At 33.7% G+C, this 16197-nt stretch overlaps 1 protein-coding gene across 1 annotated transcript in view; it reads left to right on the top strand.

Moving 5' to 3' along the window:
• The window catches only part of LOC136040806 (sorting nexin-5-like), a 35215-nt gene that overhangs the window by 1399 nt on the left and 17619 nt on the right, over positions 1-16197 (top strand). Inside the window, exons 2-4 of the mRNA XM_065725137.1 lie at positions 4144-4310; positions 8806-9008; positions 10361-10629. Coding sequence (XP_065581209.1) covers positions 4161-4310; positions 8806-9008; positions 10361-10629 — 622 coding nt within the window. The 5' untranslated portion in view covers positions 4144-4160. The remainder of the gene's footprint in view (positions 1-4143; positions 4311-8805; positions 9009-10360; positions 10630-16197) is intronic.

The raw sequence follows: 16197 nt of genomic DNA, 5'->3' as shown, positions 1-16197 counted from the left end.
TTTACCAGTGGCATCATAAACTACTACCCTCTGAGTTCTTCCAGTAAGAAAGGCTTCAATCCAGGCAACTATATCCTCATGTACCCTGTATGCTTCCATTTTCAGGAGAAGAAATTGATGCTGTACTCTATCAAAGACTTTTGCTTGATCAAGCAATATGACATCCACCAGAAGGCCATCATCCAAGAGTCTGGTGACAAAGTCATATGATTCAATGAGGTTTGTATTGGTTGAGTGACCAGTATAGAAACCATGCTGACTTTTTGAAAGTGACTGATTTCTTTTAAGGTGAGAAACCAGTGCATCATTTATGATGCTCTCAAGGAAGTTGCATACAACAGAAATAAGACTTATAGTGCAATGATTACATGCTTGGTTCTTTCTCCCTTTCTTGAATATTGGCTTGATGTTGGCCTGCTTCTTGTCACTTGGGAGCACTTTGGAAGTGAGTGACATCCTAAACATCACTGCTACTGGCTGAGCAATTTGATCAGCTGCTTCTTTTTAAAAGTAGTAGTCTGGGTTGTAGGCTATGCTATCTGGTCCAGCAGCTTTATTTACATCCAGCCTTTTAAGCCTTTTCAGAACAATTTCTGTAATTATAATTGTCATGTACATTGGTTATCCAATTGGTTGCTCTAGTAAAGTGGATTGAGTGTTTTGTTTCAGTTGGTTTGATCTGCCATTGTGAAGCAACTGTTCATGAGTAATTAGCATATTTGTAAATCAGGTAAGTTTTAATCATAATAAGGCTAGCCTAGGAGTTATATCCCATTAGGGACAATATAAAGAAACTTTTAGTACCAAAATTGAGAGAATGGACAAGTATGTTGTTAAGAACATATAAGCCTGTTTTATTAAAACAAACTTTGAAAAATGAAAAACTAAAATATATAGGCTATTTTTTTACTAGCTCATAAGTAATTGGCTCTACAAGTTAGATCCAACAAAATGGTTGTCTACATTTGTATATGGTATAGCCTACACAAGGTATGGTGTGCCATTAGAAGTATTATTAAATTCTAAATAATTTGGAAAAAGTGTTAGAATATGTAAACAAGTAAATTGCCTTCTGGCATTAATCAAGAATCCTTGAAAGTGGTAAACAAGAATCAGATTTGCCTAAATATCTGGTAAAAAAAGAAGTAGACATAAGTAGCTGGTAATAAAGAGTAGAACTAAATAACTGGTTTTGCCTGCTTCAAACCCTATAGGAAACCTTTTCTGGCATCATGCAAGAAGCTTGCCAAAACACATATTGTTTGAAGTCTATATTAGAACCATATTTCAATGATTGTGATAGAGCATGGCTTCGTAGATAGGATTTTGGTGTGGTGTGGCAGAAAGGGGCTGTCATAGAAGAACATTAAATTGTATTATGGGTCCAGGGTTATTGCAGAAGAGCATTGTGGAGAGTAATGGTATGAGACAAAATTGGTACCATAGTGGTGGTATGAGACAAAAGTGGTGCCATTTGTTGGTATAAGACAAAAGTGATGCCATGTGGTGGTATGATACATAAGTGGTGCCACTGTAGTGCCATGTGGGGGCATAAGACAAAAGTGGTGCCATATGGTAGTATAAGACAATTATGATGCCATGTGGTGGTATGGGACAAAAGTGGTGCCATGTGGTGGTAAGATACAAAAGCATTGCCATTTTGGTGAATATATTAAAAAAAAACAGACAGCTATCTCTAAGAAAGACTTTATACTTCTCTATTTAAACCTCTAACTCTGTCTGTTCAACTTCTGTTTTGTTGAAATGTCATCTTAATCATAAACTTCTTTAGACCAGAGGCTCTACTGTTTAGATTGGATCTACAAGCATGCAAAATGAGGTTCCTAAGGAAAGCCAAGGAGAGATTCTTAGTTATTTGCCATGGTATTTTGCACTAAACCTATAACCATTTTCCTTATCTACACATACCACTAACATACTCTCCATTAAAGATAATTCTTGAAAACATTTGATGCAGTTTTTACTTCATCCTTCTAAGTTTATAGATTTGGTAAAAAATAATAAGAAAGTGTCTTTACTGTACAAAGCAGGGGAAAGGTAAGAAAAACAAATATGCTGTAAAGATTCTGATCATATGAAATTTCAAAAAATTCTGATATTTGGAATGTTGGGGTGATTCTTAGAACTATTTTTGTGGAAGAAATTTTTTTACCATCAAAACCATATGCCAATGGAGGCAGGCTACTAACCATAGGGATCTGGTAACATATACTTGCAAAGGTTGTTTGCTCAAATCCTGAAATACACCTGTCTGACTTGAAACTGTTATGTACAATGATACAGAAAACTTAAACAAATAATGTTAAGTTTATTCCAAGGTTGACTGTAGAAGGTATATGTAAAAGCTTCAAAAACACAACTGATGAAACACAACCAGAAACATTTCAGGTAAACCTTAAATTGAGGGCTGCGGGTGTCAATGAAGGTGTTGTACAGTGGATTATGGGCTTCCTTTCCAAAAGATCACAGAGTGTCAGAGTTTTTGATTCACAAGGAACTCCTCGTTTCTCTTCTCCCACAACTGTATTAAGTGGCGTTCCCCAGGGAACTATTCTTGGACCAACACTTTTCAACTTCTATGTTAACTAACTACCCACCCTTCTTTCAAATCTTATTACCCTTTACGCTGATGACTCAGAACTAGTTGGAAAAGCGGCTACTCCCTCTAACCAGCAATCAGTTCAAAAAGATCTTGACAGTCTAGGGAGATGGGCTAACATGTGGCTTCTGACTTTCAATGTTGACAAATGCCATGTAATCCATTTTGGCAAACACAAAAAGCATCATAAGTATTTCCTTTAAGACAACTTCCTTTCTGCTGTTTCCAATGAAAGAGATCTTGGGGTTATTGTAGATCACCAATTAAAGTTTAGCAGCCATGCTAAGTCTGTTTCATCTTCTGCAAATAAAACCCTTGGTATCCTAAAAAGGACCATCTCCAGCCGACACCCTAGAGTTCTTATGAAGTTATATAAGGTGCTTGTACGTCCACGCCTGGAGGTTGGAATGTCATTGGCAGCCCCTTTCTTCAAAAAAGATAAGATGTTGCTTGAGGATGTCCAGCGTTGTGCCACTAAGATGGTTTAGCAACATGAATAAATTTCCATACAAAGAAAGACTATGTCATTTGAAGCTGCCAACGCTGACATACTGACGGAAAAGGAGTGACATTATTTTAACCAAAAAAATCCTCTCTAAAAACACCCTTACCAGTCTCTTTGCACAGCCCTTGTATTCTGGTACTAGAGGACATTCATTGAACCTCTCTATGCAGCATTCCACGAGTAGACATAGAAGCCACTTCTTCAGCCAAAGAATCATCAATATGTGGAACCAGCTCTCTGAAGAAACAGTTTCTGCTACTTCAATTGACATGTTCAAGTCTCACCTTGATAGGGAATGGCTCTGCCAGGAGTTCCTTTACAATTGGGAAGCTGCAGAGTCCTCCACAAGAGTCTAATCTAACAGCCACAATCTACACCAAACAAATTCTTTTTTTTTCATGGAGCATCACAAGGATGGATAATCCTTATATCGCTCCAAGCTGCGATTTAAGATAATAATTATCTTATCTCCCTTATATTGAATTTCAAGTGTAAGTACTAAATAATGATTTCTTATTTAATCCTTTTTTGCCAATATTGCTTTTTCAATACTGTATTTCAGTTTCCCATTGCATTTGGAATTTTTACTGTCTTCTGGTTACACAAGAAACCTTTATATCTAGAGATGATTGTGTTTTATTTTATTTAGTATGTATTATTTTGATTTTATTTTGTTTTATTTTATTTATTTAGATGATGACTATTTATTTTTATTTAGATGATTTTGTTTTATTTTATTTAGCATGTATTAATTTAATAAGGAATGGGCATAAGGTAGCCCCCTCCTGAAAGGCTCATGGATTCTTAAAATATATTGCAAATTAGCAAAAAACCTGTATGAAAACGAGTTTAAACAGAGTGTTTCCTTCAATTCTCCTGTAAAAGCATTGCCCACCCCTTTACTCCCCCTTGGACAAGAAATAAAAATGAAGTGTCCAAAGAAAAACAGAGGCTGTTTATCTAAATAAAAAATAACGCCTTCAGTCCATAAACAATTGTAAATTTTCTCTTCTTTCAGGTGTCTTGTGCTATATAATGGACTCACCAGATTCATCCACATCCAGTGGATATGAAAATGGGAGGAATAAGGTCCTAGAAAATAAAGGCTTGGCTATAAGTCAGCTCACATTAAATGCTGAACTTAATGAACAGGCATATCCACAATATGCCATCAAACTCAAAGAGGTGAGTAGAAGTGATGCTGATTCACAAAAATAAATGGGGGGGGGGGCAAGGATTTTTTTCGAATTTGTTTTTAATGAAGATAAAAAAAGAAAAAAATTGAATAAACCTATCTAAAGCAGGGGGTAACCATAGATCTTGATTTTCATAATCAGCTGCTACCTAAGCAACCATGATTTATTAGGTTGCAGCTATTGCTGCAAGAACAATCAACTTTATTTATAAAAATTATTTTTTTGTTGATTACCAAACGCACTATATGTAGCAATTCCCTATAAAATGAGCCATTAGACGGATAGCTATGATACTCCAGTGCCCTGCTAGCTGCAGAGAAGGAGAAACAGGAAAAAGATGCTTTTGATGAATGCTGTGGGTGCAGCCACTTTCCTTGTTTTTCAAGCCAATGGATTTTCCTTGTTGTTCAAGCCAAGGGACTGTAATTTTACTTTATAGGATTTTTGGGAAAGGTGGTCCTAATGGTGTACTTTGTGTTTTGACCTCACACTATTTTTAGGAGTTTTAGGAGAACAGTGCTATTTAATAGCTGTGAAAAAAACAAAGCACAGGAGTGACAAATGAAAACGAGCAGTTAGCCAGTCTTGCTGCTTTAATATAGAAAATAGTAATGGAACAGAAATAGAAAGGTATTTTTCAAAGCCTATGGGGGGCATTGCTCCATCTTCTGCCCTCCTCAATTGGTGTGCCTGGTGAGTAGTAATCTATTAGGAAGGCTCAAGGGGAATTAAAGGTAGTTTTCATTGATATTAGGGATTTTTTGATGCATAGCAAGGGGTGGGGGTAGGTCAGGGCATTTATTCAAGGAGGAAAGGCAGTAGCCACAAAATGAAAAAGGATGTCTTAGGTCTGTATTTTCTGGAGGGGGGAAGTGTCCTGCCAGAACTGTCTTGACGGAAAACTCCCACATATGGGCTGGGATTTGTCATTATGTCCTTTTCTAGCTTTTCAGTGGAATTCTGTTTCCACTATGACCTTTGGTTCATTGAATTTATTGGAGCAAAATGCTAAGGTAGACATTTCTACTTTGCCATGTGTAGCCAACACAAGCTTGCTTTAATTTTCTCTCAAATATTTGTATGAAAGATGAATATTATTTCACAGACATTCAAAGAATGTTAGTTTTGCACTTAGGATGGTTTCTTGTAATTCTATTCATATTCTTTTAGGATGTCCCTCGTAAATTCAGAAGTTTTCTTAAAAAATGACAAGATTTACAGGAAACAATTTGTTTTAAAGCCCTAGTTAATATTTACAGAACAAATAACTCTTTTTTATAAAAACTTATTTATCAGCAGATACTTCTGTAGAACTTTTAGTTTAAGCAACAAGTTATGGATACTTAAGTATATTATATCATTGTCTGATGTACAAGCTATCCGGTTTACTCAGACAAACTTTCTTCGTTTTCTCAGGTTTACTGTAAGTTCTTAGACAGTAATTACAATCAAAACCTAAATGCAAACAACTTCAACTTGAAGAAAATAAAATCGAAGAATCAAGGTAAATAACAAGACTTACTGCTGTCTATCAGGAATATACTGAAACCACATACATTGGCTATGCTGTATGCTATCCAATAAATCCAGGTGCATTTAAATATATGCATAATAAGAAAAAACTAATTAGCTAATACTGCTTTTTGTCTTTTTAACAGATATTGCGAAAATATGCTAAATTTTGCTCTTAAGAAATATCCAGAAGATTTGCATTGGTAAGAAGCCTGTTAAATCTATTGAAAATAAGTATTCCCATTGATACATCTGATGAAAATCAGTATCTGTCTTATTACTTGAGCAATAATTTATTTAGAAACAGCAGTAATGTCTGAAAATTGGAATATTTACATATTCCAGAATGAAAAAAAAATCTAGATAGGTCAAGATTATTGGAAAATTTGCTTCCCCTCCCATCATCTCTAATGTATTTTTTGAAATCATCAACTGACTGAAATTAGAGACCCAACCACCAGAAAGAAACTAATGGTTAAAGACCAAACCAGAACAAACATGGTCAAAACCATGATTAAACTTGATTTACTCCTATTTAAGGATTACTTAATTTAAAAACTTTTTTGCATGCTGACCAATGGTTTGCATTGCATGGGTACCAATATCCTGATTTGATGCCTTTGGCCAGGAGTGCAACGCGTGGTTGGGGGCAAGTCATCCAACAGTTAATTTCAAGGTTTATTTATACTTGAATTATAGAAGTAAATCCTGGTTGATATTTAGGAGCAAAACTAAAGAATAATTAACATAAATTTAGAGTTGCTATAATAAGCTAAAAAAATAGTTTTCTATTTTCCTTATGACACATAAGAATCTTAGATAAGATTATTCATTTAAGTATACAGTAAATGTCTGGCACTAATTCCTACAAAGGCTACTTTTACACTATTACACTATTCTTAAACAACTGCAGATATTGAATATCTTCAAAACAAACAAACACAAAGTAGAAAAAATAAGGAAAGTCTTTTCAAGACAGTGAAAATCAAATCTGTGGATATTTTGGCCCTCTGTCTAAGGGCCATCTTCAGCACAATACAAGAAAGAAAAAAAAATATATACATAAATAAACTTACATTAAAATGTGAGAGTTAAAACTAATAATGTTTAAAAAAAAAAACTTTTTTGAAACAGCCCTAGCATCCTTACTTCAACGAAGTTTTTTATTTTTAGAGTCCTGGTTGAACTTCATTGAAGTAAGGATGCTAGGGCTGTTCTAAAAAAGTTTTTTAAAAAACATTATTAGTTTTAATTCTCACATTTGAATGATATATATATATATATATATATATATATATATATATATATATATATATATATATATATATATATATATATATATATATATATATATATATATATATATATATATATATATATATATATATATATATATATATATATATATATATATATATATATATATATTCTTTTTCGTTTTGTGCTGAAGACGGCCCTTGGACATAGGGCCAAAATATCCATAGATATGATTTCCTCTGTCTTGAAAAGATTTTTCCTACTGTTTCTACTTGGTGTTTGTTTGTTATGGAAAGGCAGTGTGGTCTTTGTCACCATTTTTTTTAATATCTTCAAACCAACGAATTGACAATGTCAACACCTCTTGCTTATATATATCATACATTGCTCTCCTACTCTCATGATGCCACATTGCCACCTGTTAGAGCGTTCATTCCTGTTGCAGTAATATACAAAAAGTCAAATTTTTTGTGTAAATAACAAGGGATTGAGGGATGGCAACCTTCTTCGTGTACCAGAATAATTTAGGATACTTCAGTTCTAAGGAAAGGAGTTTTATACATTCGGAAATAATATATAGAGATAAAAACACATATTCTTAGATTTACTAAGAATAGATAGAGATAAATAGAGATACTATAAATCTGAATATTGCCTTAGTTTGTGATAATATATTAAAAAATTAAACCTCTTGTTAAAAGATGTAACTTGGTCTATCAAAATCCCCAGGTGAATCAATTAAATTCAATAGCAAAACAAAAAGTTGCCTTGGATGCCAAACAGCGTCTATTTCTCAGCATAATTTAAATTTTTTATTTTGGTTTTAACGTCAGCTACTTTCTTGATCTGAAGGAATTTGCCCAAAACTTACTGTTTGCTTCTTTGATTTTTTACGAGCATCAGTTGTATCCACTTTGTTTTGACTGTGAATTTTAACCATTTTAAGTTTTCTCTTTTCGTCTTCTTCGTCTTTGTTCCCGCTTTCTTATTTTTTTTTTCTGCTGAAGAAACCTTTTTCTTTCATACAGGCGAAATATTAGCGATTGTTTCTTTCTTGGTTGGTTGTTTTTCATTGGCTGCAGAAACAGAAGTGGCAACCTTTCCTTCCTCTCCTATGTGTGTGCATAGAGATTAGTTCCCCATTCACTCTTTTACTGTGATTTGAAAGTACGAAACAATACTTTTGTCACGATTAGAATTAATCCCCAAAGTAAGACCGAATTTGGTAGGCAAGAGAAAAAGCAAAGTAGGATGACTATAGAATAAATAAAAGCACTAATGTGAATTACCTATGTATGTTATATATGATTGGATTCTAAATGGCAGATTGTAAATGGCTTAGAATCAAAAAGATATTATGTAAATAAAGTGTTTTACAAAAAGGATGATCATGCTCCATGCACAGATATTTGATCGTGTATATTAAAAATCGAATTTATTATTATTATTTTTTTTTGTATCCACAAAGGTAAGACAAATAGGTGCATTTTATAAGTGTTTTGTGTTTTGCTTACAAATCTGGATGTTAAATGTTGTCCAGTGACAAAAATGAATGCTTTCATATATTGCAATAACATAACATGTGACTTGGTTTCTATATTTAAGGGAGTAAAAGTGAATATCAGTATTTATACTGTGTATACTCATTATATTTTTACAAATAAAGTTCGTTAAATTGTGTACCAATAAAAATTTAATAATTTAATTTATTTCAGACGAAAGAGCAAGGAGAGGTGTTAACATTGTCGATTCGTCAGTTTGAAGATATTCAGTGGCTCTACAATTGTTTAAGAAAAGGGTGTGATAAATGTGGCATCATATATCCTCCTATGCCTGATCCCCCTGCAGATTTTATTGAAATAGATGCCGAGGAAAATATTGATCGAAAACTGAGGAGAGAATCTAAAAGAGTAACAAGGTAAAACGGTAATCATACTCAATTCCAGCTAGACTTCTATGTCTTGATTTACGTCTGGTCAGATATATATGCAGCAGCAACATATGTTGACATGAAAAATTAGGTAGGCCGGAGCAGGTTACAGCCTAGTATATAGCTTTTGATTCTAGATTTCTGTGTTTTGCTAATCAGAAAGGTTCTTTTGCCTCCATCCTTTTCATCTGTGCTGAAAAGTTGATTTCGCCTTTATGTTTTGCTAAAATCCAATGCGTAAGCATGTGCCAGGCCAGAGTTGATCTTTAGGCGTGAAAGTCTAGGCCTGTATCTTGACGCTGTTTAAGGGAATTTACTACTACTACTAACAACTCAACACCAAGCCGCCTGAGACCAACACAGCTACGCATACTCCTCCATCCCAATCAATTCAAAGCCTTCCTCATTATACCATCCCAGGAAGCTCCCATTTACCTTAAGTCTTTCCACCACTCCTACCCCAGCTGCGAAGGACCTGCTTTCCATTTAGCCCTAGATAGTTGGCCGAAAAGGACAATCTTCCGTAATCTGTTATCCTTCATCCGCAGAACGTGCCCTAGCTATCTCAACCTTTGAAGGGAATTTGATGTAAATGAAAGTGAGTAATTGAAAATAGTTCAGAAAAAGAGTGAAAAGAAGCATAAAATAAGTAGTTCTATCAGTTGTCCAAAACCTTAACACGCCCTCTATCTTTATTCAGGTTTGAGTCGAGTATACATCGACGCAATTTCACCTAAATGACATGTTGAAGAATGCTCAGGAATTCAAATTAAAACATAGTTGCAACCCTGAAGAAAATGAGTTGTATATGCTAACTATAATAATTTACATTTCGTCAGGGTGTTGGTGAATCCCCCTGATACGGATTTTATTTGATGAATATTGTGGGAGACAAAATTTCTGGATAGCTCAATTTCCAAAAATATATTAGGTGTAACCTTTAGAGCAGTGACTGTGTGGTTCCTGACCTTGCTGGATCAACTACTTAAATTTAGGAGGCTATGACACCCCTCATTTTTTTTTTTGCTTATTCTAAATTTAAAACAAAATGTATAGGCAATTTTTGTTCTAACCTTGTGACTTCGGGCAATATTTTTTATGCCTTTTGGTAATTGTAAGTTATTTGAAGGTATGTAAAAAGTAGAGATCATTTAATTTAGGCTGTAAAAAAGTGCTGTTTAAGCCCCATTTTTTTTATATTTATCATGTTTTTATTAAATTTCTCATGACTTGATGTCATTGAAAAACTTCTGATGAAGAAAATATTCCGTAATTCCCTCTCCTTTCCCTTTTTGTATAGCCCTAAAATCTTAAAGTGCTTGAACGACTTTGTATTTCAGATATCTGGATTCGCTAACATCGCACCCGACACTTAAATCATGCCCAGAAATTGAAATTTTTCTGAAAGAAAAGGTGCTACCCGAGAAAGAGGAGGAGAAGGCCTCGCTATTTAGTAAAATATCAAGTCTTTTTACTTCCAAGTCGAGTTCAGCTTTTATACGAGACATTGATGACTTCTTTGAGTTAGAGCAAATTTATGCAACGAAATATGAGCAATTGATTAGACAATTGAACGAGGCTCATACCGAAGTTGTTGAGTGTTTGAAAAGTAAGTATTACGTTTTTCTAGTTCATAGAAAAGTCGTAGCAGCAGTCATTGTTGGTCGTTTCGAGATAATTTTCAACCAAAACCGTTTAGAGATCATCCTTTGGAATATGGCTAGCAGGCTAAAGAATAAGGAAGAAGGAGTTTTTAGAAAACCAGAAATAGAGGATAAATACCTAGATAAGGATTTTGTAATAACTTACAAAGTTGTTTTGCTGGGTGAATAAACCTTCTGGGGGTTGATAAACATCCTAAACTAGGGAATATGGAGGCATTTTCAGCCTTCTGTCTTAGGATTTTCTCAGGGTTTGGTTGTGATTCTAAGCAAAATTTGCTCTGTCCTTAATTCTAAGTTGATTTGTTGACCCATTCCTGAAATTCCCATCCGTCTGGAACAAATTTTGTACAAGATGACGAAAAGTTATTATTCTTACGGAGATAATTGGTTGCTTTGGAACACATTTTTAAGCCTTAACTTGGGTTGTAGATTGATTCTTGAAATTTCCAATTACCAAACTAAAAAAAAGTCTTCAGCTTTACGTCAAAAAAAAGAATAAGAAGCAAATAAACATATTTTTGCCTTTTTATTCTCGTGATTATGTTGCGAATTGTAAATGAAGTAGCCAGTGGGGTATTTTTCATATTGGTTTGCAGGTCTTGTTGAATTAATTATATAACTACAATGTATATTTATATATATATATATATATATATATATATATATATATATATATATATATATATAAACAAATAAATATAAATAGTATTTCTCTAATTTTGTAACTTAAAGTGACTACGATGTTTGTTTTACCAAACAATAGGCTATGTCCTGCTCTATAGTTTTGATTTGTATCCTTATTTTTCCTGTATCAACTTCAGCTCTTTTTTTAAAGCAAAATCTTGCATCGACCTCCTATGAACTACCAACTGATCCAATGTGGAATAAAAGATTCCATACAATTGAAGACAATCGTAAAATTATTTCCTTTTCCTTTCTAAAAGTCTTTTCTAGGGCCTTATACTGTGCGCAGACCCGTTCTTTTGTTCTTTATTTTGAGATTCTTATCTCTGTTGGTCCAATGTGGGCCATGGGTATAGTCGGTATTGGGACATAAGGCAAAGAAGTGGTCCATTCTGGGACAGGAACCTTTCACCTTTAATATCCGTCAGATATTTGGTTCAGCTACTGAAGAAAAGTTTGAGATCGGTTTGGTAACAAAAAGCCCAATTGATTATTCAATAACTTAAAATCCAGTGAATGTAATGAACGATGATGCCCTCGAGAATGCTCCAAAGGGGATTGGGCTCCCAACTTTCTTTGAAAGAAACAGTGGGGTTGTTTTGGCCATTTCTGTACGTTGCTTTTCCGCCATCTAGTCGTCAAAGTCATGTAGTCATCTAGTCATCAAAGTGACCTTTACAGTAGGTTCTCCTTTGCAATAGATTCTCTGCCATCAAAGTCATCTAATCATCAAAGTGACCTTTACAGTAGATTCTCCGCCATCTAGTCATCAAAGTGATCTTTACAGTAGATTCTCCTTTACTGTAGGTTCTCCGCTATCTACTCATCAAAGTAATCTTTACAGTAGATTTTACTTTAAATTAGATTCTCCACCATCTAGTCATCAAGTCATTTAATCATCAAAGTAACCTTTACAGTAGATTCTTCTTTGCAGTAGATTCTCCGCCATATAGTCATTAAAGTGACCTTCAAAGCAGATTTTCCCTTATCTTTGTTATATGATGCGTAATGAAAGGGCTGGATTTTGAACCAATTGCATATTAGATTGTATTATTCTAAATGTACGAGCCATCGGCCATAGTAGGTTTAAATTATTTCATATTGGTTTGATTTGTGTGATGTTACTTGTTTTATTTTGACGAAGATTGAGTTAGTATTAAACTTTATTTTGAATTAGAAATTAATTTAATGTAAATTTGATATTAATATTAAAATAATTGACCAGGATTGATTTAGAAATAAATAATTATTCAAATAATTATTATGATCATATAATATTCAATAATATAAAATGAAATCATGTCGGACTTAAACTATATTAAACTGCTATTTAATACCATATAATTATTCAATAATGATAATTATTAAATAATTTTAATTCCATTCCTTCTATTCCCTCTAACAGAGAAAAGATTTGATTTTGTCAGATTAATAATTTCGAGTCCATAACTTTTCTTCAGTGGATTTTCAGTCACAAAAAATATCGTACATTTGACTAGAATATTTGTTTTTGATTTTGATTAACAATTTGACAAACAATTTTGATTTGATTTCGATGATTAACAAAGCTTTGATTAACCATTCCGAGTCACTAACTTTTCTTCAGTGGGTTTTCAGTCACAAAAATATCGTAGATTTGACTACGATATTTGTTTTTGATTTTGATTAACAATTTGACAAACAATTTTGATTTGATTTCGATGATTAACAAAGCTTTGGTTAACAATTTCAAGTCCATAACTTTTCTGTAGTGGATTTTCAGTCACAAAAATATCGTAGATTTGACTACAATATTTGTTTTTGATTTTGATTAACAATTTGACAAACAATTTTGATTTGATTTCGATGATTAACAAAGCTTTGATTAACCATTTCGAGTCACTAACTATTCTTCAGTGGGTTTTCAGTCACAAAAATATCGTAGATTTGACTACAATATTTTTTTTTTTTTGTTGAATAGTTTTGGCTCACTAAATTTTGTTCAGTGGGTTTCAGTCACAAAAATGCCGCATGTTAGATTAATACAGTTTTCGTTACAAGCAGTAGTCATAACGGGCACCAGCCAGCCCTTTACATAATGATAAGATTGTAGCTTAAAACTGCTATAAACATAAGCCTAAAAGTATTTTAAACGAGTTATTATGCTTATGTGAGTCAAAGCACACAGGTTTTGATTTCCCTGTGAGGCCCATGGTTTTGCGGCAACCCTAGAGCTGGAACTTCCGTCATTGGATTCATTAGCTTCAGCTCCCTTAAAAACAGGAAGCTTTTTCCTTATTTTTCAAGGATTTACGACCAATATTCACTGAATTTTTTTAATCTAAAAGAACTAAAAATGTATTAGAAAATGTATTTTGGTGGATAGATAAAGCTAAATCTCAGCTATCGAATAATACCAAAATTGTCGTCTTACCTCGAAATATTAGAACCATTAGATTGACAAAAATTAACTTACCCAAAAGCTGCACAGATAACATAAACCTCAAGTAGCGCATTGTACTCCTGAATGTGGAAAACATATCTTAAGAGGACTGGGGTTTGACAATGACAACTTTAGTGAAAAGCCTCCATTACCCCCCTCTTAGGATACATCTTTTCTTAGTTTTATTTTAAGCCTATTTTTAAGTGACAAGCGACTTTGTGAATTGGAAACAACCTTTTATTGACTCTCCGATTCTTTGAAACCTAATGGTTTTTCCACTTTTTCTTGCAGTTTCTTATGGCTTCAAGATTCCTCAATACTTAGCCAAAAAAAAAACGCCTTCATTAATTGCAGTTTTTGCCCATTGCTCATGCAGAACATCAATCGTGTTTCGCATAGTGGATACAGTCTAGCTGTTTTGGCCACTTCCACACGTTGCTCTCTATCACTCCTAGTCTTCGAACTGACCTTTGCAGTGTATCCTTCCTTCTTTTTAATAAAACCAAAAAATGATTGGTCTTCATAGATACTTCTAAATAGTCTGCAATCAAATCAATGCATTTATTCCTTCGTTAACACTTATTTCCACTATCTGACCCAAGAGAATCGTCTGAATTGTCATCAAAAACCATAGTATGATTTTCTTCTCTCTCATTTTCACGATCTGGGTTTACCTGTGTTATGATCAGACCAGTGTTGTGAAAATGGTTTTTCGTTTCCTGCTTCTTTACTTTCGTTTCCTGCTTCTTTACTTTCCTTTGTTTTGTTACTGCATTTCTTTTCCTACTTTTCTTTGCCTTCTTTGCAGCAAAGATAGTGTCAATGTTAGCCTTACCTGCTCTATCAGTGAGGGCTTTTGTTCCACCTTTCTTTCTTCCTCTTGAAGTGCTTTTTTTTCTTGGTGGTGCCTTGAGATTTGGTCTAACATGTTCAGGTGTGATCATGCTGTTTGACAACGGCTGCAAAGTCACAGGGTTTACTGAAATCGCCTGGTGGCGAGAGGCTGGCAGTATAGGCGAGATGAGGCTGGAACTGGGACCTCTCGTGAGCCTTGTGATACATCTCCAGCACGTTTAGTCTATCTTTATCTTAGGAGCGTAGAAAATCTTTATTAGAAATGCTATCTGGATGAAATGGGGATATGATTTTTTTATTCCTTCTGGATGTTTGACGGCTTGAAAGCTAAGGGGAAAGATTTTTCTATCAACTTAGCCATGTCGTAAATGGTGACAATTCTTTAGAGTTTCTGATCATCCACGACCCTGTAGATTAGTTGTACTGATACTGGAATGGGCTGAAGACACAAATATCCAACGGTTGCTGGCGATGACTGCGATTGGGTGGTAATGTGAGGAGTGTGAGCCCGTTTTTCTTGCCGTAGTTTATCGCTTTAAGCAGAAAATTGTATCATGCTTGTCAAATACAAGCATAGCTTCTTAGCATCATAAGAAGCATGATAATTCTTAATGGAATATTTGATATATTCTATGTAGATAATTTACACTAAGATTAATCAATGTAACAGGTACAATTCCTGAATCAGCTTCAAATGGTGATTTGCCCTCACTTGACAGTTTTTTTTCTTAACACCGTTTACTTAGTTGCTTCTGACTCCGCAGCCATAATATATATAATGTTTATTTTGTGTATTTATATTCTTATTCTTATATTATATTTATATTATATATGTGTTTATATATTCTTATTCTTATGTTTATTATATATCATTCTTATATTAAATTGTATGCTACATAGTCGGAATATGATATTAAATAATGTCTATAATATGAAATAAACTAAAAAATGGCCCGTAGTTAAAATTCACAATAGCATAAATATTTTACTAGCAGAGAGCAGAGCTCGAGGGGCTGGGAGAAAACCTATAATGAGCTCAATAAAATCACTATCAACGATCAACTGTAATAAATTAGATAATAAATAACCGATTAACATGACTGAACATATAAAAAATAACCTCGTAACCATGGAAACACTGTAGTTTTGTTACTTTATGCTTGTTTGACCTTCATAGCCTTGAACAGCAACTAATAGCACCTTGATGGTGAAATTAAATCATATGGGTAATAATCTATCTTGAAAAGTGATAAGTTTTTGGCTGATTGGAAATAATTTGGTTTTTTTTTCTGCTGAATAATATTTTCTTTAGAGCTGCGTTTTTCTGTTCAGTCTACTGTTAACATTTAATGACAGTATTTTTAGAAGACGCAAAAATGAGGATTCTCAAAAAATTTCCTAGAGACTTGGAAAAACATGGATTAGTATATAATTAGGAAATGAAACCCTCGAATATAAATATTGTATATACACTATATAGATGCGTGTAATTACTCTATCTATGTAATCTATTTATGTAATTTTCTATCTATATAATATATAATTCCACCTA

The sequence above is a fragment of the Artemia franciscana genome, chromosome 21 (genome assembly GCF_032884065.1).
Source record: "Artemia franciscana chromosome 21, ASM3288406v1, whole genome shotgun sequence".
NCBI lineage: Eukaryota > Metazoa > Arthropoda > Branchiopoda > Anostraca > Artemiidae > Artemia > Artemia franciscana.
This window is presented reverse-complemented; position numbering and strand designations above follow the sequence as displayed.